Genomic DNA, 23,784 nt, shown 5'->3' with positions numbered 1-23,784 from the left:
GATATAGGGATGCACGTTAGGAAACAAACACGCGCATTTTATGTGTAATATTGATGACATCGATATTAGAATTGAAAATACATGCATTTCTGTTTAATTATGGTTTTTAATAAAATTCTTCGAGAAGGCAAATGTTCTTTCTTTAAGGACCTCCTGACTGTATATCTATTAAAATTCTATGTCCTATAAAGTGACTTAAAACTTAACTAACCAAAATGATAGTTTGTACTAGTTTTAACTATAAATCACTCGCTATATTAATATTAGCGCATTACTATACGAATATTAATGTATTAACTATACGATAAATTCATCTACTAGTAATTTGAGTTAAGCCATCATATTTTCAGTTAGACCACTTGCACTGTTGATTTATTAACAATAAGCCAGCTACACCCAATTAAAAGAACTACATACCAACAACAAAAATCAAAGTAAACGACTTACGTAAATAAAATTAAAATGTAATCAGTTATTCGAATTACCTAACATATAATATCGATATCCTATCATCTTTAAAGTTCGATGCACACTACACATCCCTATTATCTATTATAATAAATTGCGATTGAAAGATTGAAAAGACGGAAAGAAATTTCATTTATTTATATTGTTTATTCCGTAATTTAAACATCTCTTTCACCGTGTTTATTGTTGTATTTTAACGTAAAAGGTGTTGTTAGAGTATTGTGAGGTTCTATAACCGCATAACCCGGTAAGTTAGATTAAAAATAGACTTACAAGTGTGATAAATTATTTTATTTTTAGTATCGGTGGTATTTTGACTGCTATCGGTATGCATGTTTCAGCATTATTATGGTATCTTTGTAATTTGAGCAAAACCTGTTAAAACCATGTCAACGAAATTACATCATACTTGGATTACTTAGCTGTGCAATTTTTGTTTCTTTTTGGTGAATGTTTTCGTTCGTTTTGTCCAATTTATTTGTTCCTGATATTACTTATAGTACTTATTATGTTGAAGTAACGATTCAGATTATATTATCAGGTGAAATTGGTAAGCAAATGTAAGAATTTGATCTTTTAAAGTTGATTTTTATACTAGTTAATGGACATTTTGAATATTAATATTTCTTATAAGGAGAAATATGTAATTACGTCTACAATATTTAACAAGAAAATAACCAAAAATAATTTGTAATAAACTATTGTTTTGTAAATATAACTTACTATGCATACCGTAGTAATTCTAAGATTAGACGTTAGTGTTAAATCACTTTGTATTTTTTTTTAAATATACCATCTCCATTTTTGCACTACATCTTTACACTTGTTTTTTTAAGTCAGAAGAAGTATGTTCTGATGTCGCTGTAGTCAACTAGTAATCACAAAGATGTTTTTAACAAATTATGGTATAGCAGGGGTAACCAACTTTATTGTACTTAAGATCGACTATTTACTAATTAGACTGTGGACTTAGCAATTTTGGTAGCACTTATGTAAAGTTTCAATTGTTCACAGTACCACATGAAAAAAGTCACCACATTTTTATTTACCTTACTATAATCCACTAGATTTATTGCCATGATCAATGGGCCGAGTACCCATATTTTGTAGGATAATGATCTCATACGGTCGGATAATAACTTCATACAAAAATGTAACATATTTTTTTTTTAACACAGGTTTAATGCATAAGAATGACAACAAAACAGGATAACACAGATGACGACTCCTTCATCATAGTCCTGGGTACCTCCCCCGGAGCCAGCATGGATGTAGAGAAGAGCAGCATTGAGAACGAGATGCTCAACAAGTCTCAGATTGAAGATGCCATGAAAGATATGTCGGTTGAAGCCAACATGGCGTTTAAGGCTCAGTTTCAACTTGTAGATAGTGTAAGTATTTATTTTATTTGTTGTAAAAGTAAATTAAATAAACTCATCTAAGAAATCTATTGACACATGAAAGGAAACTCAAAGCGAAGCAGCATGATTTAAAATTGAAATAAATAAACAATAATGTTGAAATGATTTTAACAGATATAGAAATATTTTTAATGTAACTAATAAGTGAGTTTTTTTTTTGTAAATATTTCAACTTAGTCTTAATCAAAATTGCCTTTCAAGCATCAATATATTGAATTATATTTATATGATTATAATACATTGTTAGAGTAGATATTTGAAATTTGGATGCTGTGGCTGGGATCCGAGGCGAGAGTCTCAAAAATGTTTATCTTTACTTTAAAGAAACCTTCAAATTTTAGTGACGTCTAAAGAAAAAATCTCTAAGATTTCAAAGTCCACAAATTTGCACTTGCCTACTATGACCATTTGTAATTATCACCAGAGATTTGAACTCCCTAACATTAGTCATAAGTGACATCTAATTTGGTACTGTGATGACACATTTACTATATTCCACACTTGATATTATCATATGATTAATAGGCGATGAATATTCATATTTCATCATCTTTGCAAATTGCATAATAGATTAGATGTTAAGTACTTTTAGCCATGAACAATGAGTGCTATGCTAAGGGGGATTCGGAATAAATAAAAAAATCTGAAATATGTCAGGAAAAAAGAACATCAATAATTTAAATTAACATTGTTTTCTATTTCCTATAGTTTTTTTTGTGAAAAGTACATCGGTTACCATTTTATTTCTGTCCGAACTCAGGGTTAGTTTTGTCGGGCTAGAGTGGCAACTTACCATCAGGAGCACTGTATAGTATTTTGAAGGTGTTAAGGGATATAGGGGTTTGTAGGGTGTGGTAAGGGATACATATTGTTTAGAGGCATTCCAGCTTAGTCCTCAGAGATAGTGGCGCATCTGTGGCCGACGTCAGGTAGTATCCGGATAGGAGTATCTAAACCTATCTGGGGCTGATGTCCATGTGCGGCAGGAGGCACTTACCAGGTCGGCTGCATGCTCGTCTGCTATTTCAGAATTATAATAAAAATCATAAACAAACACTTAAAGTTAATTTTGTTTGTATAGATATGGCGTCGTCGTACGAACTTGATGACGTAGGCTTATTCTCTGATATGAATGACGTAAAATCGCTCTTATCCTATTGTTGATAAAACTCAATTGTTGTACAAGGAATATGATCTGTTATCGTATACACAAAATACGTAGGGGAAGTTTTAAACGGGTTCTTATGAATAATTTTGGCATATTTAACACGTAATGTAAAACAATTTACGGTAGTGGTTCGGCCAAAACTGACCATAGGAATGACGCTTTACTTTAATGGGTTATTCCGATGAAGTTTAAAGGTGGTAAAACACTCTGTGGGTCGACTTCAGAGGCCCCACCGCATATTTCTGCCCAATACCAACAGTCTTAAACGCTACTATGTTCGACTTTGAACGGTAAGGGAAGAAGTAAAGGAAGGCATACTTTTCTAGGCATTCCAATTTAGTTCAGAGGGCTATCAAAACTCCTGTGACAAACTTCGTGAAATTGTAATCTTATCTGAGGTTAATTGTAATACATCTGTAGATGTCCATAGTCGGCAGAAGCCACTTATCGTTAGACAAGACTGTATACTCGTTCGCTATGAAAAACAAATAAAAAGAGGCTAATTTTTCTGTACATCCCTAAGGTTGACTGGGAGAAAATGCTATTTAGCATTAAGTCCGCCTTCTGCACCACATTGTTTTTGACATGGTCAATAAAGAATAAATAAATTAATAAATAAATAAGAGATGGAACAATTGGTGTCAAAATGATTTAGAATTAAATTATTCAACAATAAGTCATTTAATATTCATTTAAATAATGTTTTCTTACGCTTAAAGATGATTCAATAATTATTTAAAAGGTGCAAAAACGAGTTGCTTTTATTACGGAGTAGTGATGTAATTACCATTCACTTCCATACAACTGAAGGTAAACTTGGTAAAAAGTCAACGAAAAAATGTATTTTTCCTAATTATTATAATTGTAATCGCTCTTGTTATGTTGTTTAAGTTTTTAAATTAAGGTTAGTACATCTTAAATGTAATGTAAAGATGATAACAGAGATTCTGTTATCCATCTGAAAAAAAAATGGGGTAACTAAAAATTACAAAATATTTCCGTTTGTGAGATGGTCTTGATGTATGAAAAATAAATATGGTCTAAATATCTCGTTGTCAGAATGTTTGGCCACTTTCATTATACCTATTTGTGAAGGTACACAATATTTGAATGGTACTGAGTTCGGTTTTATCAAGTAGATGTTCCAACTTAATCCCTTGGGCATTGTCCCTGTAGTTTCAGGACCAAAATAGGGCTACGGTATCCCCTGCCTGTCGTAAGAGGTGACTAAAAGGGGATTCCGGGGTTGCGGGCGGCAAGACTGGGAGCTCAAATCGGTCGGCCAGCGGCCCCGGGAAGGACGGCGGTATGTGCGGTCGCATACCGTCGTGCCCACCAGACGGTGTGGCGAGCGTCAAGCTCACCTGGGCGGAGCCCGACGGGGCAACGCGCTAAGAGGACTCCGGTTGCGTTCCTTTGGAGATCCCGGAGCCCATTACGCAGTGCCAAGGACAGCCACCGGGGCTGTTTTAGTGCAGTAAGAATCCCACATAACCCTGCGACGCTCCCACAGCACCGGGTACCTTTTGAAGGTTTCCCCTCGTAAAAAAAGTCCTCAGGCATACCAACGTGGTCGTAAACTCGTTATCTTAACTGGGGTTGCCTACAGGTGTACATGGGCGGCAGTGACCACTTATTATCACATGGAGTGCTCATGCTCATTTCCTACTACTATAATACAAAAACAATGTGTTGACACAATTCGTCCATGTGTGAGTCAATAAAGAATTGTTAATATAGAAAGTGGGTCGTATGGGAGTCCCCGCATGGCCATCAATAGTCTTGTTTGTAATTGATAATGATAATAAAATGAGGAAAAGTTGTTGGTTTATTTTTAAAAATGTTTTGATCAAATTCTATATTTTGGGTATTACGATTCACTGCGGTATCTGTCCATAAACGCTCTGGCCTTTTCCAGGTATTTTTTGATTCACTTTTACTTAATCAGACATTTAATGATTCACTTTCTAAACAGAGCCAAATCGCATTTATTTAAAACTGATTAATATAAAAAAAAAAACACTATGAACATCAACTGTAAATAAAAATTTGGTTTTTTGAAAATATGTAACTAAATTATCACGCGTGGTGATATAATATGCCTTCCATACTAGTAGACACCTACTTTTTACTTAATATACTTAGTTAAGCGTAATACCTTAGTTTGTATGACAAAATGGCATGCTATTAGAAAGTTAATTTTGCACGAAGCAGCCTTCACAAGGTTGCAACGCGTAATTACGAGGTATAATATTTTTTGCAAGTGTAGTTTTTAGGATATCCAAAGGATATGATATCTTATTACTAAGCCTTCTCTGTCAGTTCATCTGTCAAAGGGCTAAGGTTATATTTTAAAAAAAGCTCTTTTCTTCTTTTTAAACTATTTAAAACTTTATTTCACTGTAAAACATTTGAGAATTTTATATAGCCCTTATCACGACGCCCGTTATAAAAACTGATCTTAAAAATAAAATAAAAATCTTAAAAATAAAGGGGTTCTTATACAAAAATCGTGTATTCAACGTTTTTCTGATTGTCTATTGAACCGTAATAGGTCGACATTTTAAATTTTCACTATTAATACATGTACTTTTATAGCTGTTATGTTTTCAAATAATAAATATAAAAAAGAAAATAAAAATAAACTTAATGGGGACCCCCATTAAGTTTATTTTTATGGAGTTACGGAGCTCTCGGTACACAAGTTCAAGTCGCACTTGATTGATTTTCAGTTTATTTTCCTTATAATAAAAAATAAATGTACGTTTATAATAGGTTGTTAGGGTGACATATTTAATTAAATTTTAATAACGTGTAATTTATGCGAAAGCAAATAACTAACGGTACTCGGTTTGCTTTGTCTATTTGTTTTATACTTAAAACAATAGCATGTCTTTTGAATAGAGTGTCTACATAGACTTCTTTTCTTCTAACAGCGAAATGTAATGTGGGGTCAATCACATTTAAATGGTTTTCAAAAATGCTGAATTGGATTTCATTTCTCATTCAAAAAACACTATTAACTGACTATTGATTCTTTATACATTTCATCACTATCCTATTTCATTTCGATCAATAAATCCTACGAAGCAATGCCGCGGGACAAAAGTAGCATAAATCATAACGGATATCCGAGGACGCATTATATAGGGACTTTACCTGCCTACGCTATGTATGTTACTGCTTTAAGTACTGCATAAATAACTGTTTGGGTTAGAACTATGTAGTTATATGTTTTGTATATAATCTTTGAACAATCCCTTTGTCTGTTTTGGTTATTAAACGCTAATATACCAATTTTAAAAATTAGTATGTAGTCTAGTGAATATATTCTTGACCTGATATTAAGTGGTAACCGCGGTCTGTCGATTGGTAGCGGAAGCTAATGGTTTGTGGTCATTCAGTGTCCGATATATTCAAATTACTCATAAGGCCACCGAATAGTTTGACAGTGATTATTAACAGCATTATTATCGACGGACACAAAACTTGGTGATTAGTCGTCAGTTCACCTATAGAACTTGACCGCACCCAACTTTGCTTAAATTTGTAGATCAGTTACGTTCTACATAAGTCACGGGACAAACTGGGCCAATAGGTTATCAATATTTTTGTGTAACTTACTAGTGGCATCAGTGGCACTGTCACAAGAAATCGGTAAAAAAATAAATTTTAAGCTGGAACCAATCATACTTATAAAATTTCAGTAAAATCGGTCAAGCGGTTTAGCAGATATTAGAGTGTAAGAAAACAGTGATAAGTGGTTTATATCTTTAAATATACATTAACATTAGAGCTCATTATGGATCTTAAAGTTCTCTTCAGACTTCAGACTCGCTGCAATTTCAACGCGACCCGCGTGGGTGTGGCATGCATGTCAGGAACAACATTTATGAAAATATGACAAGATGCAAGTAGGACTAGGGCGGGTGGGACATGCGTGCGGGGAAACCCGCGCGACAGGAACAAGGCCCTATGTCAAAGTTTTCAAAATAGATAGTATCTAAATTGAAACTGATCTAAACTATAAACATTATTTGAAAGTATAAGGTCAATGACTAAAAATAGAACGTAGTTCATAGCTTTGATGTGATGACGTATTCATGTCAGATGATCGCCCCATACACATTCTGCACGTGCTGTGAACCGCTAGTATGAAAAGGGGTGTGTAAACGTTCTGATGTCACGTGGCACTCTTGAGGGAATGTACCGCACGTCAGTGTAACTACTGCACTTGGCTTGTGTGCTCTTCCTGTAATCTTTATAACAGTTGTATATATACATAAAGAAGATCGATTTTAAGTTAGTGGGTAGAGAAGTTGTTCGATTTTTTCTAAATGATATCTAATAAGGTAAGTGGTAAGTTTTATATTATTTGTATGTTCAATAACCGCTACCAAAAAGTATAAATTATTATTGTGATGATGAATGTCTTCAATTTATTTTAATTGAGACCTTGTAACACATGAATGTTGTAATTTTAATTAATTAACATACTTAATTGTGCAATTAATTTAAATACACAAGTATTAAGTAACATGTATTTAATAAAATACCTCGCAGTAAGACCTATGTTAGAAAAATATTAATATCTATGATAAAACCGAAAACATTAGTACAGTTTAAGGTGGTAGAACCCTTTGTGGTTCGACTCCGGCGGCACCACCGCCACACCTATTTCTACCTAATAACAGCAGTGTTAAGCGCTGCTGTGTTCCGGTTTGAAGGGTGTGGTAAGGGAGACAGACTTTTCCGAGGCGTTCCAGCTTAGTCCTCAGGGGTAGCGGCGCATCTGTGGCCGACCTCAGGTAGGAATATCTAATCCTATCTGGGGTTGATTACAGGTGTCCATGAGCGGTAGTAGCCACTTAACATCAGGTGGACTGCTACTCTTATATAATAAAAAAAAAAAAACAGTAAATTATTTTGTAATGTTATGTATGTTATTGGTTTCCAAAAGGTGGTTAATGATACATTATCTTCATATATAAATATGTATGGAGTTTCTTACATCTTTTCTGCGTAGTGAAACACCTTCCGAAGCAGTGATACTGCCAAAAGAGTATTCTTTCAATCGATCAATTATAAATAAAACTAATTCAATAAACTAGAATGACTTTTTTAGCTTTTATACTTTTAAGGAAACAGTTAATAGAACGAAGTCATTCGGTATTTTATATACTCGTATAACTATCTGTTTTTTCCTTGCGTCTTGTTTGATAACAATGTTTTTATTAAGCCAAAACGCAGCGATATATTTCACGATAATGCTTATTCATTTTTTATAATGATTTGTTCCTATGTATTCCCCACGTTTTGATATAATAAATGTCGCGCGATCGAAAATTGTCTAATATAAATATTTTCGTAGAATATGTAATTGATTACATAAGATCACAAGGCATATGGACCGTACGAGTACATGGTCACATACCGCGTGGCAAGAAAAAGGTTCATAAAATTATTTCACAGTCACAGAAATTGTAAGAAAGGCAATCTAATATTTTAGTTGACGTAATACATTTGTAAGAATCTAATATTTTTGTAGAGGACTTATAAACCGGCCATTTAAAAAAAAACATCTAGTACAGCTCATCTCAAACGAAAGTATATACATACTATACTATACTCTGATTCATAATTAGGTGTCCAAAATGTAAACAAAGGTGTTGACCTGTCAAGAAAATACGTTAGAAATGGTAGTTTTTATTTTTGTCGATATTTAAGTAATACAACAATAATAAAATCATAATCTAAATAAACTAAGATTAATTCACATTTTCTAATATTTATATCACCTCAATTTCGTTCCATACAGTAATAATAATAAAAAACAAAGTTTATGGTAGAAAATTAAAATGTGATAATGGTAACACAATCGGAATCCAAGACATTTCTTGTGCTGTAATTTTTAAGTTTCGTGACTGATATTATTCATTTTCGTGATTGAGATCAAACTCTAATGTTTTCTCGTTTACATAATGCGTTTGTTAAATTGTGTATATTTGTTAAATTTTCGTTTTTTGTTGAGTTTGTTAAAGTTTGTGTTTCTTGCTAATTTTGACAGTGACATTTCTTTGTTTACATTTTGGACACCTAATTATGAATCAGACTATACAATATATATAAGTACTCACAATATCATTCGTGTAAATGAAAGGTATAGACAATGTTGATTAGTGTTTTTAAACTGTTAATTGGAGAATATGCAGTTAGAACATTTTTGTAAACAGCACTATAATTTATCGTAACTAACATTATAAAACAGTATCCGATGCGCATAATGACTGCATTATTACTTACTTACAACATTTACGTTACTATTGAACTTTTAAGTGACGCTATGATTATTTTTATAGAAGTTTGTTGTACGGCTCTGTCCTAGAACACGGATTGTCATTTTGTTCAGAATGCTTTATTTTTTGGAAAACAGTTGTTTATGTCGGTTAGTAAAAATCACAATTTGAGGATCTTATGCAAAATATCGTTCAACCAAGTTTAGCCAAATGCGATTAAGCTGAATGCGAGCTAAATCGATAATACAGACTGATAAAATTAAAAATGCTAAGAAAGAACCAAAATTCCGTATAGACCCTTTTTTGTTTGGTATCCTTTAACAATTTACACTAGTGTTCCTTGTAATGTAAATAAATTGTAAACTACTCTAATTTGTAGAAAATTATGAATCCTCTAAATTACGTTGTTATTAGAAATCCATTATATATTTTTAAAGATAGAACAGATAAATCTATAAGCGCGGTGGACTACTTTAAATCCTTCTGGTATAATTCTGCATCAGTACGACAATAATGAGCAGATGATAAAATAGAATAATTTAATTGTTCTAGCCGTCAGCAGCGAGCATGATGGTGGCGAGCACTCTCATAACGGACGACAGAAGCACGGAGGAGCTGCAGAAGCGCTTCGGCGAGCTTCTCGACGAAAATGTGGTCCTGAAGGAAACCCTCAAACAGAACAACGAGTCCATGAAGGAACAGTTTCTGCTGATAGCCTCCTGCCAAGAGGATATGCTGAGGACTCACAAGCTTCACAAGGAAAAGTTTGATGAGACCAAGGATCTGGTTGAGAGGGTGAGTGGTCTATGTGGCGTGTGGTAATGAGGAACTCTTGTTGCAAAATGCTAATAGGTCCGCGCCATGTTGCGCTGTCTTCGTCCCGCTAATCTACAATTTGCTGTTGCTCATTTCTGTATTTAGAGTGGACTAGCAGTTTGGCGCCGAATATAACTACTACACTACTATACTACTAGAATACTACTACACTACTACTACTACTATACTACTAGGATACTGTGAATTCTGATGCCAGTTACATGGCGATGCAGGGCACATAATCTGTATCTGTCCGTATCTGTATACATTTCAAACAAATGCCTCGTGTTCACCTCTGCAAAACGTCTCGCGATGGCTCAGTTATTTCATAGAGATTTCGTGATTATCTCTTGATTTTTAGATAAGATAATGTATTGCAAGCAATCTACAATTTACACTATCACACAGGTATTACATGATTATTATATATATTATTATTCATACTTGTATAATATGTATTCATACTTGTTCACTGGGGTAGGAAGTAAATATTCTTCCTTGAAAACTATCTTGTATGCTGGAACACAGAGTGAACTATCGAGACCCAAATCTCACCAAGCTCTCTGGCCTAATTTCCTCAGTCGAAGCTGTAGCATTGGAAGTCTCTTCAGTGAGTATTCCTACTAATAAAAATGTACTATATTCGTTTCAGTTGCGTCAAGAAAACAGAAAACTCAAACTAGATGTGGTCCGCATCGCCGAGAGCGAGCCCCAAGTGAACGGGCTGACGGACGGCAAGTCGGGCGCGTCGTCGGGCGTCGAGTTCGTGACGTCACCCGACGACGACACCATCGACAAGCTGACGGCGCAGCTCGAGCTGGTCGAGAAGCAGCGGAGACAGGTATGTAGCTCTAGAAGACTATAGACATGGTCCTTATTGCCGAGAGTGAGCCCCAAGTGAACGGGCTCACGGACGACAAGTCGGGCGCGTCGTCGGGCGTCGAGTTCATGACGTCACCCGACGTAGACACCATCGACATGCTGACGGCGCAGCTTGAGCTGGTCCAGAAGCAACAGAGACAGGTAAAGTAGATATAGAAGACAATAGGCATGGACCTTATCGCCGAGATTGAGCCCCAACTGCACGGGCTCACGGACGGCAAGTCGGGCGCGTCTTCGGGCGTCGAGTTCGTGACGTCACCTGATGACGACACCATCGACTAGCTGACGGCGCACATTGAGCTGGTCGAGAAGTAACGGAGACAGGTATGTTACCTACAGGGTCCTACGTGGTCCGCATCGCTGAGACTCGCCGAACCCCCTAACTGGGTAACTATCTGACGGTTATTCGTCAGCCGACTTAGCTCAGTCATCGACTTACGTCAGCTGAAAAAAATAGCAGATGAGTATGCAGCCCACCTGATCGTAAGTGGCTACTACCGTCTATGGACATCTGCAATCAATTTCAGGTACGATTGGATTCCTACCAGAGGTCGGCCGCATACACGCCGATACCCCCGAGGACTAAGCTGGAACGCTAGGAAAAGTATGTCTCTCTTACCCACACCCTTCAAACCAGAACAGCAGCGCTTAAAATTGCAGTCGTTAAGGAGGAATAGGTATGGCGGTGGTGCCGTCGGAGTCGAACCACAAAAGGTTCTACCACCTTTAAAAACTTACGTCGGGCGGTTAATAATGTTAACGCAGGTCTCACCTTTTTAACGGTTTTCCGCTCATCAGATATTTGGATGAACCTGTCTCTTTTGCCTAGCTGTGGTCACCACTCGACGTGCTCCCAGCTTCAATTACATTTCTCTATCTTTTATTGTATCATGTTATGTTACAGGTCATAGTCGAGAATGAAAAGCTGACATGGCAAAAGGAATCATTGGAGCACATAGTTGATGTGACCACCAAAGAAAGGGATGATCTTAAGGAGAAACTGAACAATCTTGAGGTAAGTTAAATAGGTCTTAATTCTTAATTATAAAAGCAAATTTTGGTCCAGAGTAAATTACATAAAGTAAATGTGAACTAAGGAAACCCTTCTTGTTATTGAAAATTCGTACCATAGAGGGATAAGGGCTGATAGCTTAGCTTAACACAAACACTTGTAGTCTATAGTCAGTAGTTTACGACGGCAAAATGTGATGAGTCATAAATTTATTTTAAAATACTAGCTGACCCGGCAAACGTTGAGTTGCCATATAAATAAAAAAAATGTTAAGGGTAGCAACCCTTATGAGGTATGAAATATAAATAGTAGCCGATTCTCAGACCTACTGAATATGCATAAAAAAATTGGTGAAAATCGGTAAAGCCGTTTCGGAGGAGTACGGTAGCTAACATTGTGACACGGGAATTTTATATATAAGATTTAGTTAACATATCAAAGATCCATTTAAAGCCCTCTTGACATATTTATATAATGAAAAATGTGTATTTTCTCATAATATCTTTGTTCTCATTAATTTTCAGCTTCAGCTTTCTAGCAAGGAAAACGCGTACGCTCAAGAAATGAATAAACTGCACTCCACTGTGAAGGATTTGCAAAACAAATTGATGTCGTCAAGTGCGGTAAGAGTTTCTTTAAGAGGTTTTCACGCACACACAAATACTTTGTCTGTTATCTCATTACATTGTCTCTTTACTCTATTTCTGTACTCTGTTTCCCCATTTAGTTTTTTTTCTCCTCTCTTACTGAAAATATTTATACCTTTTTTCACTCTTCATTTCGTTTAGAATCCAGTCTTGACATATCTAAATATTTAAAGAAAGGAAATTTGTTTAATAAATATGTTTCTATTAATATTACAGAGTGTATCATTAGATGAAGTACAAAAACGCGATGCAGCTATAAAAATATTAGAAGGCAAAGTTACAACACTTCAGAATGATTTGAAAAATGCACAGATTAAAATACTCGACTTGGAAAATATTAAGGTAACAAAAAAAAAAAGGAAAAACAACAAGAAAAAACACTTAAAAATGTAAACTTATAAACTTTTACTTTTTTTCAGTTGGAATTTACACAACACAAGTCGGGAGTGTCGGATACTGTAAAAATGTATAAAGAACAGATTCAAGAACTGAACAACAGGCTAAAAGAAGCACAGAAAACGGTAAGAATTGTCTACATTTAATTGGGCATCATGACAGTATTAAAAATCGAAGAATGAATTATTTACTTAAAAACAATATGTTGAAAGCATTCTCAAAAATAGCCCAGTTTTAATAAAAACTTTAGGATTCATAATATTTTCAATAAAATAAAAGTATAAAATAATGCAGTCGGCCATCTTGTCTAAAACGCTAATCGGGGCGAAATGACGTCATTTTTTTGGCGTGTCACCGTATTGCTTGAACTTTTCTATGGGATATTGAAGCGTGACGTCACTCGCGGACGCCATGACACCCGTGAGCGTTTTCGCGCTTAATTCAAAATTTGTTTTAAAATGCCAATATTTCCGTTAATACTGAATTTATTGCCGAAATAATACGATTTTTAAAATCAGAAGCCTACATTATAGAAGGGGACTTCAAAATTTGTCGTCATGCCCATTGTGTATGTAATGCAGGATGCAGTTCACTCGCACCATATTTGTCATCAATTTTAGAAAACATGGTGGCAATCTGAAACTAATTTACTATGCTGGCTGTGTGTGTCACAGTATCGCTGACCATAATATAAATTCATATAAAAAAAATTGGAAATAATTATTTTATTTATAAAGTGTGTACAGGTATTTATAGTTTTGTAACTTCAATAACTTATAAATTTAATATAATAGATCCTTCAACATGCCAAATTTAAAATTATCCATAAGAAATCCACACAATGAATATAAGTGGTATCATAGGTATTGTACAACTATTCTGTTCCCCTTATAGGTATTCCAACCCGTTCGTTTCTCAATAAGCTCGGAGCCAAGCACACCTACCTCAGAATATGCCCAATACGCTTCTAATATCAAACTGTACGATAGAACGCTGAAACACCTATCGGAGTTCCTCAATGAGCTGACTAACGGGTAAGAGCATAATTACTATCGTCATTTTTTTTTGTGAAATTAGAAAATCAATGAAATAAGCATTTCATGAGCATGTGGTCACGGCCCATGCAAATCTATAATCAACTCCAAACAGGACTGAAGTTTTTCTTGAGGTGTGAGATATGTAACTTCTCTTGAAGACGAGGTGAAACGCTTCTTTGAATATCTTAGCACACCTCTAAGGCTAGATAACAGTGGTTTAAACAAAGTTTGTTAACTATAGTTATAATCAGCGTAAAACTGCTAGCACTGTGGCACGGACTATACCTTGGTAAAATCTAGGCTAGGGTAAAAACAACTTTAAGACAAAATAAAAAGTAGAAAAATAAGTCAATTCATAAGGCAGTAGGTTACAACTATATCTGCTTTGTATAGTCCGCGCCAAACTGCTAGTCTGTTCTGCAGTTGTTGCGAGCAGGTGTAGTCAAACAATTTGCTATGGCGACGCGATTCATTTCTATATTCAGAGCGGACTAGCAGTTTTATGCGAACTATAAGTTAGATTTTAGAAAACCCTTCGTACAAATAAATAAATAAGAACGTAAATCTTTATATATATATTTCTTATGTGCGTGTGTATGTCACTGAACTCCTCCTAAACGACTGGACCGATATTGATGAAATTTGTTGTGTGTGTTCAAGGGGACTTGAGAATGGTTTAGATTCACAATTTAGTCCGTGGGAAAAAGTATTTTTAATTAATTTTTCATTCGTAAGTAGTTAAAGAATCGGAAACTTTGCATTTGATCAAGTGATGATCTTTAGCAAAGTTGTTGCCCAAGAGCCCACGAGGGTTTGGAAGTTGGTCGGTTGGGTTGGGGGTTGGGATTTTCGACAGATGGCACCACTGTCATTCCAATGCAGTTACAAATGTTCCGTTTTATGTATGTCATATTATTTCTTTAAAATGCGTAGGAAGCCGCGGGCACCACTAGTCTAACATTAAAATATTTTCCGTTCCAGTTTATCGGACAGCCTGGTGCAGACGCTGGGCGTGGCGGCCAGCCTGCACGACTTCAAGCTGGAGCGCGCGAACGCAGAGCGCGTGCGGAGCGGCCTCGCCGACGTGAAGGCGCTGCTCGAGAAGCAACACTCTGTCGCGCTTAGCAATATGTTAGTATGCTGAAATACAGTTTAACAGGATCTCGAAGTGTCTAGTGTACAGTTAGCTCCAAAAGTAGATTAACAGATTAAGGTTACAAAGATACCTATACAAGTATACATCCAAGCGTAAATAAGTAGCTGAGATCGACTATCGGTGTTTAGCTACTTTTGACGAGTTAGTGTTCATCTACTTTTGCTAGCATTATTCAGCTACTTATTGACGTTTAGGTGTATAGGTATTTTTGAAACCTTAATCTGTTCATCTACTTTTAAAGTGACTGTACATTCTAACAGTGCGTATAAGCTATACGTACCTTACTTTTTATCATATTTAACTATATAAAAATATTTATTCATAAACATATGTACAACTCATAAATCATTATTTACAATACTATTCTAATTTATAAAAAAACGTACAAATACAATCTATTAAAAAATGATAAAAATACTGATGATTAAACAAATACGTTCGACGTTGTTTTGCAAATAAGAGTACCTATAGTTATAGATACCCTATATGAATAGACCCAAAGCCCACGGATACACCTCTGTACACCAATACTAATACCATTCTGCACTTGGCTAGCGTGGTGGATTGTGACCTTAAACCCAAGGTTGACCCATAATTACTTTTCTCACTAAGTGCATACACCTTGGTATTGCACGCATGTTTTTATGTTGAACAAATTTAATATTTCAGAGGTCAAGTACGGGGTATACTATCCATATTTGAAGGCATTTTCAAGGACTTCAACGAATTACTGAAGAGAGTGGTTTCAAAACAAGAAAGCGTAAGTATTATAGATTTTTTTTTTATATTTTCCATATTACGTTTTCGACTAATTAAGTTAAGTTAAAATCATTTTGATAAATATAAATTGTAATTTTGTGTCGGATAAACAGTTCAAAGGTTAATCTTTTTTTTTGTCAAGAAAGACCGCCATATGTATTTCTGCTTCAAATAGAGCCCATGTTGTACATGCAGTTGGTTTCGAATTTACCATGACGATGATGTCTATGGGGGCAGGACGTTTGCTAATACTAATTTAAAACATATTAGATACTAGTTTTTGCCCGCGGCTTCGCCCGCGTTTAAAAGAAAATAATATGGAATTGGAATTCATTGGAACGACAGTGGCACTATCTGGCGAAAATTGGTCGTACCAACTTTGAAACCTTCGTGGGCTCATGGACAACAACTTTTCTAAAGATCATCACTTGATCAAATTCATAGTTTACGATTCAATCCTTACTAATATCGATTAAAATAATGGATTTTTTGGTCCAAAAGATCGATTCTCCGATTAATAGATCTTAGATCGCCATCCCTAATTCCCGTGGGATTTCCGGGATAAAAACTATCCTATGTCCGTTCTCGGGTCTCAGACTATCTTTGTACAAAATTTCATTAAAATCGCTTCAGTGGTTTAGGTGTGAAGAAGAGACAACCAGACAGACAGAGTTACTTTCGGATTTATAATATTAAGTAAGGATATGTTATGTATACATTGATCCCATACTTTTTTCTCTCAGTGACTCTGATATTCATAGAAAACTTTATATTTTTCCAGAAACCATCGTCAGCAGTGAACGTAGAAGCGTTGACGAGTGCGCTCGTGGCCCGTGGACAAGAGATCCAAGGGCTGCAATCGGAGATCGCCGCCTTGAAGGGACACAAGGAGGACATTGACCTGTTGAAGGCACAGATCGACTTGTACAAGTAAGACTTAAAGATTTTTAAAAAGAGAAAGAGAGAGATGCGAGATAGAGATAGTGAGAAAGAGATAGATAGCTTAAAATTATCCGGAAAAGAATTCAGTCTTTATTTACATTTACAAAATTACAGTAGCTGTAATAGTGAATTTGCCCGGCGTCTCAGAAAGAGTGAGATATAAATCGAGAAATAAAAAAAAGCGAGAATGAGATAGAGACAATTTTTCTGTGTTTTTTAGTACAAGTAATGCTTGTTAAATTACGATTAGGTTTCTGTTACAAAAATTAATAGTATTATTTTTTGTTATTTTAGAAGTGACTTCGAGGCTGAGCGCGAATCGAGACAGAAGATGGCGAGTGAAAAGGAAAATATTGCGACTGATTTAAGAACGGCACAGAGACGCATACAGGAGTTGGTTACACAGGTACTTTAATTAATTAAATAATGTCAGAAGATTAAATAAGACTAATATACTTGATATATTTCAGCGAATAACTGCCCGCGTAAATTAATCAGATTTTTTAAATCTTTGTATAACTTGTATTAAAATAAAACAAAATTTGTTTTTGTTGGTTAAAAAATAACCCATCATGCCTAATATCTTGTATGATATAATGGTTTTGTTCGACAGGCCGTATTAAAAAAATGGCAGTTTACCCGAAATATAAATAAAATTCTATTGCAGACATACGCATGCATATTTAGACACTTGTACGTAATCACAGATACATGCGCACACACGCACAGGCGTGTACACATGCACATACGAACGCGCGCACACACATGCACACACACACACACACACACGCACACACGCACGCACGCACGCACACACGCATACACGCATACAACACAAACGCGGAGTGAATTCCATTTCATATATTCTATTTTAATCCCCAGCTGGAGGAGGTCCGCAAGCTGAGCCCCGGCATCCACCGCACGGTGACGGCCAAGCGCGCCTCCAGCCCGCCCTCGCCGCCATCCCCTAGTGGGTTCATGTCCCCCTCGCAGCTGGCCAATAAACCCCGCGGCAGCACCGCTACTACGGGCAATATGGTGAGTACTAACGATAACAGACTTTTCCGAGGCGTTCCAGCTTAGTACTCAGGGGTAGAGGCGCATCTGTGCCCGACCTCAGGTGTCAGGTGTCAGATGTCCATGGGCGACAGTAGCCACTTACCATCAGATGGACTTCATTCAAATTCAAATTTATTTCCTAGAAGAATCAAATTCGTAGCGTGCCGTGCCTCAGGGACGCTGCCAAATTAGCTTTTTCATAATATAATGTAATGTGTATTTTATATAGGAAGATATTCATTCAATTTGCAGCACGCAGCACACATAGGTGGCGGCATTTTTTTCTAGATATGTACAGCCCATAGACATTTACTTCATTATTATCTATTAAAATTACCACAAAAAAAGGATTGAAAAAGGATAGTGCTTGATTAATGTATCTATTACACATTATCTGATCGAATATTAGATATTAGATCAAAATATAAAAATCATACAATTTACGTCATATTATTATACCTACTCTATATAATTATTATATTTATTACAAGTTATAATATATCCGTCTATAAAATGACATAAGGTACGAAAAAAGAAGAAAATAGATTCCGGTGCTAAGGCGGCCACTATCGGTGCACACGAGACCACGCCCCCGCCACTGCGCTACGACTGCCCCGTTTGCGACCAGCCTTTCAAAACACTCATATTGTTGCAGCAACATGTTGACTCTTGTTTATTGTAAATTTGAATTCCTTTAGTAGAGTCCGCGCCTAACTGCTATAGTCCGATTCATAATTAGGTGTCCAAAATGTAAACAAAGGTGTTGACCTATCAAGAAAACACGTTTCAAATGGTAGTTTCTTATTTTTGACGATATTAAAGTAATACAACGGTAATAAAATAATAATAATCTAAAAAATAATTAAAATGAAATCAAATTCAAATATTTATATTCATATTCCAATATTTATATTAACTCAATTTCGTTCCATACAGTAATAATAATAAAATCAAGGTTTATTTATGGTAGAAAATTAACATGTAATAATGGTAACACAATAGGGATACAAAACATTTATGATATTGCAATTTTTAAGTTTCGTAGCTGATATTATTCATTTTCGTGATCGTGGTCGAATTCGAATGTTTTCTCGTTTTCATAGCGCGTTTGTTAAATTATGAGTAGTTGTTTTTTGTAGAGTTTGTTAAAGATTTTGTTCCTTGTTTAATTTGTTAAGGTTTACAATACCTTTAATCGTATTTTGACATTTCTTTGTTTACATTTTGGTCACTTAATTATGAATCAGACTAGAGTCCGCTTCGAATATAGAAACGAGTCGAGTCGCAATAGCAAATTGTAGATATTAGCGGGACGAAGACAGCGCGGGACCCCCCGGCACCCGTTCGTTGCCCGCTCTCGCCCGCTGGTACATAGCGCAGTTAGTGTGCCCTTATGTTGCTACGGAGTATATGCTTGTAGTTGTGTTCGACCGCATTAGCTCTCTGACTTCAGAGCGGACTTAAAGCTTGGAGCGGACTATACAATGTTATGCCTTAGGAGATTTATAAATAAAAATACATCACATTCTTTAAAGTTTAAATATAAAGTTGTTACGTTTTTGTGTTTCAAAGTATATTGCCAGTATTAAGTTAATAATTGTATTTATTTTATAAATATTCAGTTCACTATACTTATTTATTTACTCCTTCATATGCTATATGTAAAAATATTGTTAATTGAAGCATTTAAAATATTTATGTACAATATGTACATTGCACATATTGATTTGATAAAACATAATTATTTATGTCAAAATTTAATTTTATTTGTAACGTTGTATTTATTCTTTTTTTTATTAATTTATTGTATTAATTTTAATTGCGTTTTTGTTTAATGCATTTCATTTTATATTTCATATGTACGGTTGTATATTTTATTGTTATTATATTTTGTAAAATATAATTAAATAAAAATGAGTTTGTCTAGTCCATGTAAACAATTATTTTTAAGAATCATAAGAACAAATCAATACGAGAATAATTATGATTTGAGGTAATATTTTTACTTTGTGTTGTGTTGACTACGATGTTTTCTTTTAATTTAAATGTACTAATCACGCATGTGTTCTATTGTGTGAAGTTGTGTGTTATCTAATTATATAACAGTATAAGTTTCAATATCTACCAAGATACTAAATTTTTAAGGTCTCGACAGCGACCCATGTAGTGTTCTTGCCACCACACCTACTTTTACCAATCATGGTAGTTTTAAGTCGTGCTGTGTTCTAGTTCCATGAGGCATTCCAAATTAGTCCTCGGAGGAAGCGAGGTCATATATGTGTGACCGACCTTAGATAGGACTATAATCCTACTTGAGTCGATGACAGTTACCTAAGAAACCAGTACTTTACCATTTAATAGACTGCATGCACGATTATTAAAAAAAAATAAAGTGTCTATATATTACGGCTTAAGAGATAGAGCCCTGTGACAGACGGACAGACAGTGCAGGCTTAGTAATAGGGTTCCGTTTTTAACCTTTGGGTACGGAACCCTAAAAATACACTTGAAGTCTAGCTCACAATATGATCTATGGTTTGCGACCAATAGGTAGATTGCATGGTGTTGTTTCAGCTTACAAAAACAATTGATGTAATTTATAACATTTATTTTTCATGTGTACAGTGCCTAAAGTAAAAATTGATTAATTTTTCGTGTGTACAGTGCCTAATGTAAAATGAGTTTATTTATTCTTGTTTACAATAAGTTTATAATTTTCCAGGTGTACACTTGCCCGAAGTGCCAGAGGTTTTCCAGCGATCAAATCAAGGTGATGGACGACCACTTCGACTTCTGCCTCGATGACTTCTAGATGCTTCTAGAACATTCCGTATTGTAAGTGAGTATTGTAGATAGTTCTGTGAGGCGTTCGAACTTAGTCCTCTGCAGCGATATGTAATTGGATTTAGGTGTCTGTCTTGTTTGGGATGGAATAAGGTCTATTCTGTATGCACGCAATATGTGGCTTCGATTGAAATTTCGGGTATGTCATGTACGAAACCGCAGTTTTGTCCGAAGTTACGGATATTTCGCGTACGAATCCGCAGTTTCATCCGAAATTCCGAGTATATCATATGCGAACCCATAGTTTCGTCCGAAGTTTCGGGTATTTCACGTACGAACCTGTAGTTTTGTTCAGTTTCGGGAATGTAATTTACGGACCCGTAGTTAGGGCCGACGTTTCGTTTAATTCACGTACGAACGTGTAGTTACGTTCGAAGTTTCGGGTATTTCCCGTACAGCCCCGAAATTTCGCCCTAATTTTCGAGTATGTTATGTACGAATCGTATGTGTTATCAAATGTAGTTTCGTGTAAAGTTTTTGAGACGAACCGAAACTTTCAACGGTTGCACAGAGTAGACCTCCATGTCTTAATGGGCAGTGTATACTGATAAAATCCATAACACACCAATACATACTTCGCCAGCTTTGTCTACCAAATACCTCTACCCCATGTGCCCAGTGGGACTTATGGGTTGCTGTCGTTAAATAGCAGAAAAACGTGGTATACTAAAGTTAATTAATGCACGTCGACATTGACTTACTAATAAATTGATGGCCGGTTTAACATTAATGTACGAATGTTTAAAAATACATACATTCCTAGATATCTCCATTTCGTTTCGTATAAAACCGCATGTACCAAATAGCTACAAACTCACGTACGTGTCGACGCATTGCAAGCGCCTCCGGCAAATTCTCAAATGAATTAAAAAAATCATACTCCATTGGATCGGCTACAAGCTCTTGCAAACTTACACAAACCAAATTAAACACTCTAACCACATGTTTGAATTTGTAACGGTTTGTCGAGGTTTGCCGAATGTGCGCACGCGGCATCAAATATATAACAATTTGTTAGTAAGTCAATGGGGCAATCCAAATAATATTATAATTATAATTACTATGTATAATGTATTATATATGTATAGTTTCTATCGCCTAGTCTGAATGTGAAACGTCCGTGTATGTGTGTATACGATTAGTAGAGGAAATTGCATCGTTTATAACCACAGAGCAATTGTTAAATAGAACAGCCGTATTTCTTACACTTGTTGCTTTTGAGCTATTTGAAAATATTGCAATATACGTTTTTTGGTTTCTATTTACGGGGTTTTCCAAATATGTATTACAATACGAATCTTCGTGTCAGTTCTATTTGACATTTACTCTGTATTTGTATCCGTTGTGAAATAAATACATTAGATGAATTACATTCCTCTTTGCTATTTAAAAAAATGTGATTTGATTTTTAAATATGCAATTACTAATTAACTTCGTTGTAAAATAAAGCTTCAAAGGAGTTTATAAAATATGATTGAAATTTTAAAGTAGTTAACAAAATTGACCATTATGAAGTTACTATAACCTAACCTAACCTAACCTAACCAAATAGTTCTTAAGATTTCTAATTAAATAAGTTAAATTTAAATACTATATTCAAAACTAATATTACCATTATTTTTGAAGTAATATTGTTGTTATTTTTTTAATAATGTGTTTAAACGCATTTTAAATAACCATTTATATAGTGCCATTCCTGTTTGTAGCTGTAGTATAATATAACGAATAGATAATTATATTTTATAATATATTATGATAAAATACTAGACTAAATAACGAAAATATATTATCGTAAAAATATTTTGCCATCTAAATTAAAAATTATGAAGTCAAATTTTCTTGAAAATACGAGGAAGTGGGATAGAATTTTGTTATAAAATTATCTGAGGGCTTATTTGATTTCAAAAATGTACTGGAAATATATATATTTTTTAATTATGAAAGCTTGTATGCTATAATACCCGTTATAACTTAAACATTATAATTTAAAATATGTATTTTCCAATTCTGCCAAACTTAAAATGAATTTCATCTACAGTCTGTTTCATAATTAGGTATCCAAAATGTAAAGGAACACATGTGCTATGAAAACGAGAAAATATTCGAGTTCCATCACGATCACGAAAATGAATAACATCAGCTATGAAACCTTACATTGGCGGCACAAGTAATGTTTTGGATTCCGATTATGTTACCATTATCACATTTTAATTTTCGTATTTTTGTTTTTATTATTACTGTATGGAACGAAATTTTGGTAATATAAATGTTAGAAAATGTGAATTGATCTTAATTTTATTTAGATTATTATTTTATTATCGTTGTAAATATTACTTTAAAATCGTCAAAAATAAGAAACTAACATTTGAAACGTATTTTCTTGATAGGTCCAACACCTTTGTTTACATTTTGGACACCCAATTATGAATCGGACTATAGCTGAGTGAGTAGATATATGAAATAATCGCAAAGCGAGTAGTTATTGTATACTTGGTAGATAAAAATATGAATGGACGTGGTAGAGCTAAATAGTTTCATGTCAAATGTGCGTGAATTGTCAATATATTATTCTTTAATTTTATCTTTTGACGTTTTGTTCTTAATTTCTTTGTAAAGATAGAAAGATCCTTTGTGTAGGAACAATAAAAAATGTACCTATGGACAATGTGAAAATACTTTTTTTTTCGAAAATTAATGGTGAGCGGTACCTTTTATTAAAAACCTAAACGTTAAATATCTGTCGTAATATCTATTTTTTATAAACTAAGATCGTATAATCATTAAGGTAGATTATTTGTTAGACTGAAAGAAAATGTGACATCTGTCGGAGCAAAAGCTTTTCAATTCGAAATTCCTTTTTTTTATTTTGGGTATTTTTTAT

The 23,784-nt window shown here is 34.8% G+C and overlaps 1 protein-coding gene across 2 annotated transcripts; it reads left to right on the top strand.

Moving 5' to 3' along the window:
* Positions 1-493: 493 nt before the first annotated feature.
* Positions 494-22,994, top strand: key (NF-kappa-B essential modulator kenny). 2 transcript variants are annotated; one of them, XM_073086706.1, is made up of 15 exons: positions 494-715; positions 1,647-1,859; positions 9,906-10,148; positions 10,822-11,010; positions 11,956-12,066; positions 12,588-12,686; positions 12,927-13,052; positions 13,130-13,231; positions 14,001-14,140; positions 15,125-15,274; positions 15,969-16,059; positions 16,840-16,988; positions 17,295-17,406; positions 17,883-18,038; positions 18,583-18,889. In XM_073086706.1, the coding sequence occupies exons 2-15, from the start codon at positions 1,662-1,664 to the stop codon at positions 18,739-18,741; spliced, it is 2,025 nt and encodes a 674-aa protein (XP_072942807.1). In that variant the 5' UTR covers positions 494-715; positions 1,647-1,661; the 3' UTR covers positions 18,742-18,889. The 2 variants fall into 2 exon arrangements, with proteins under 2 accessions (XP_072942807.1, XP_072942808.1); XM_073086707.1 differs by lacking the exon at positions 18,583-18,889 and adding an exon at positions 20,782-22,994 and having other exon boundaries at positions 500-715.
* The last annotated feature ends 790 nt before the right edge of the window (positions 22,995-23,784 follow it).

Source organism: Epargyreus clarus, unplaced genomic scaffold (genome assembly GCF_041222505.1).
Source record: "Epargyreus clarus isolate Ecla_fem2 unplaced genomic scaffold, WU_Ecla_fem_2.2 ptg000024l, whole genome shotgun sequence".
NCBI lineage: Eukaryota > Metazoa > Arthropoda > Insecta > Lepidoptera > Hesperiidae > Epargyreus > Epargyreus clarus.
This window is presented reverse-complemented; position numbering and strand designations above follow the sequence as displayed.

What these genes read in the sequence shown, in the direction of transcription:
- key (XM_073086706.1), top strand. Translation starts at nt 1,662, where the DNA reads ATGACAACAAAACAGGATAACACAGATGACGACTCCTTCATCATAGTC. An exon ending in AGTTTCAACTTGTAGATAGT is followed by an intron (nt 1,860 to 9,905) that starts GTAAGTATTTAT and finishes TAATTGTTCTAG; the next exon opens with CCGTCAGCAGCGAGCATGAT. An exon ending in AATTGATGTCGTCAAGTGCG is followed by an intron (nt 12,687 to 12,926) that starts GTAAGAGTTTCT and finishes TTAATATTACAG; the next exon opens with AGTGTATCATTAGATGAAGT.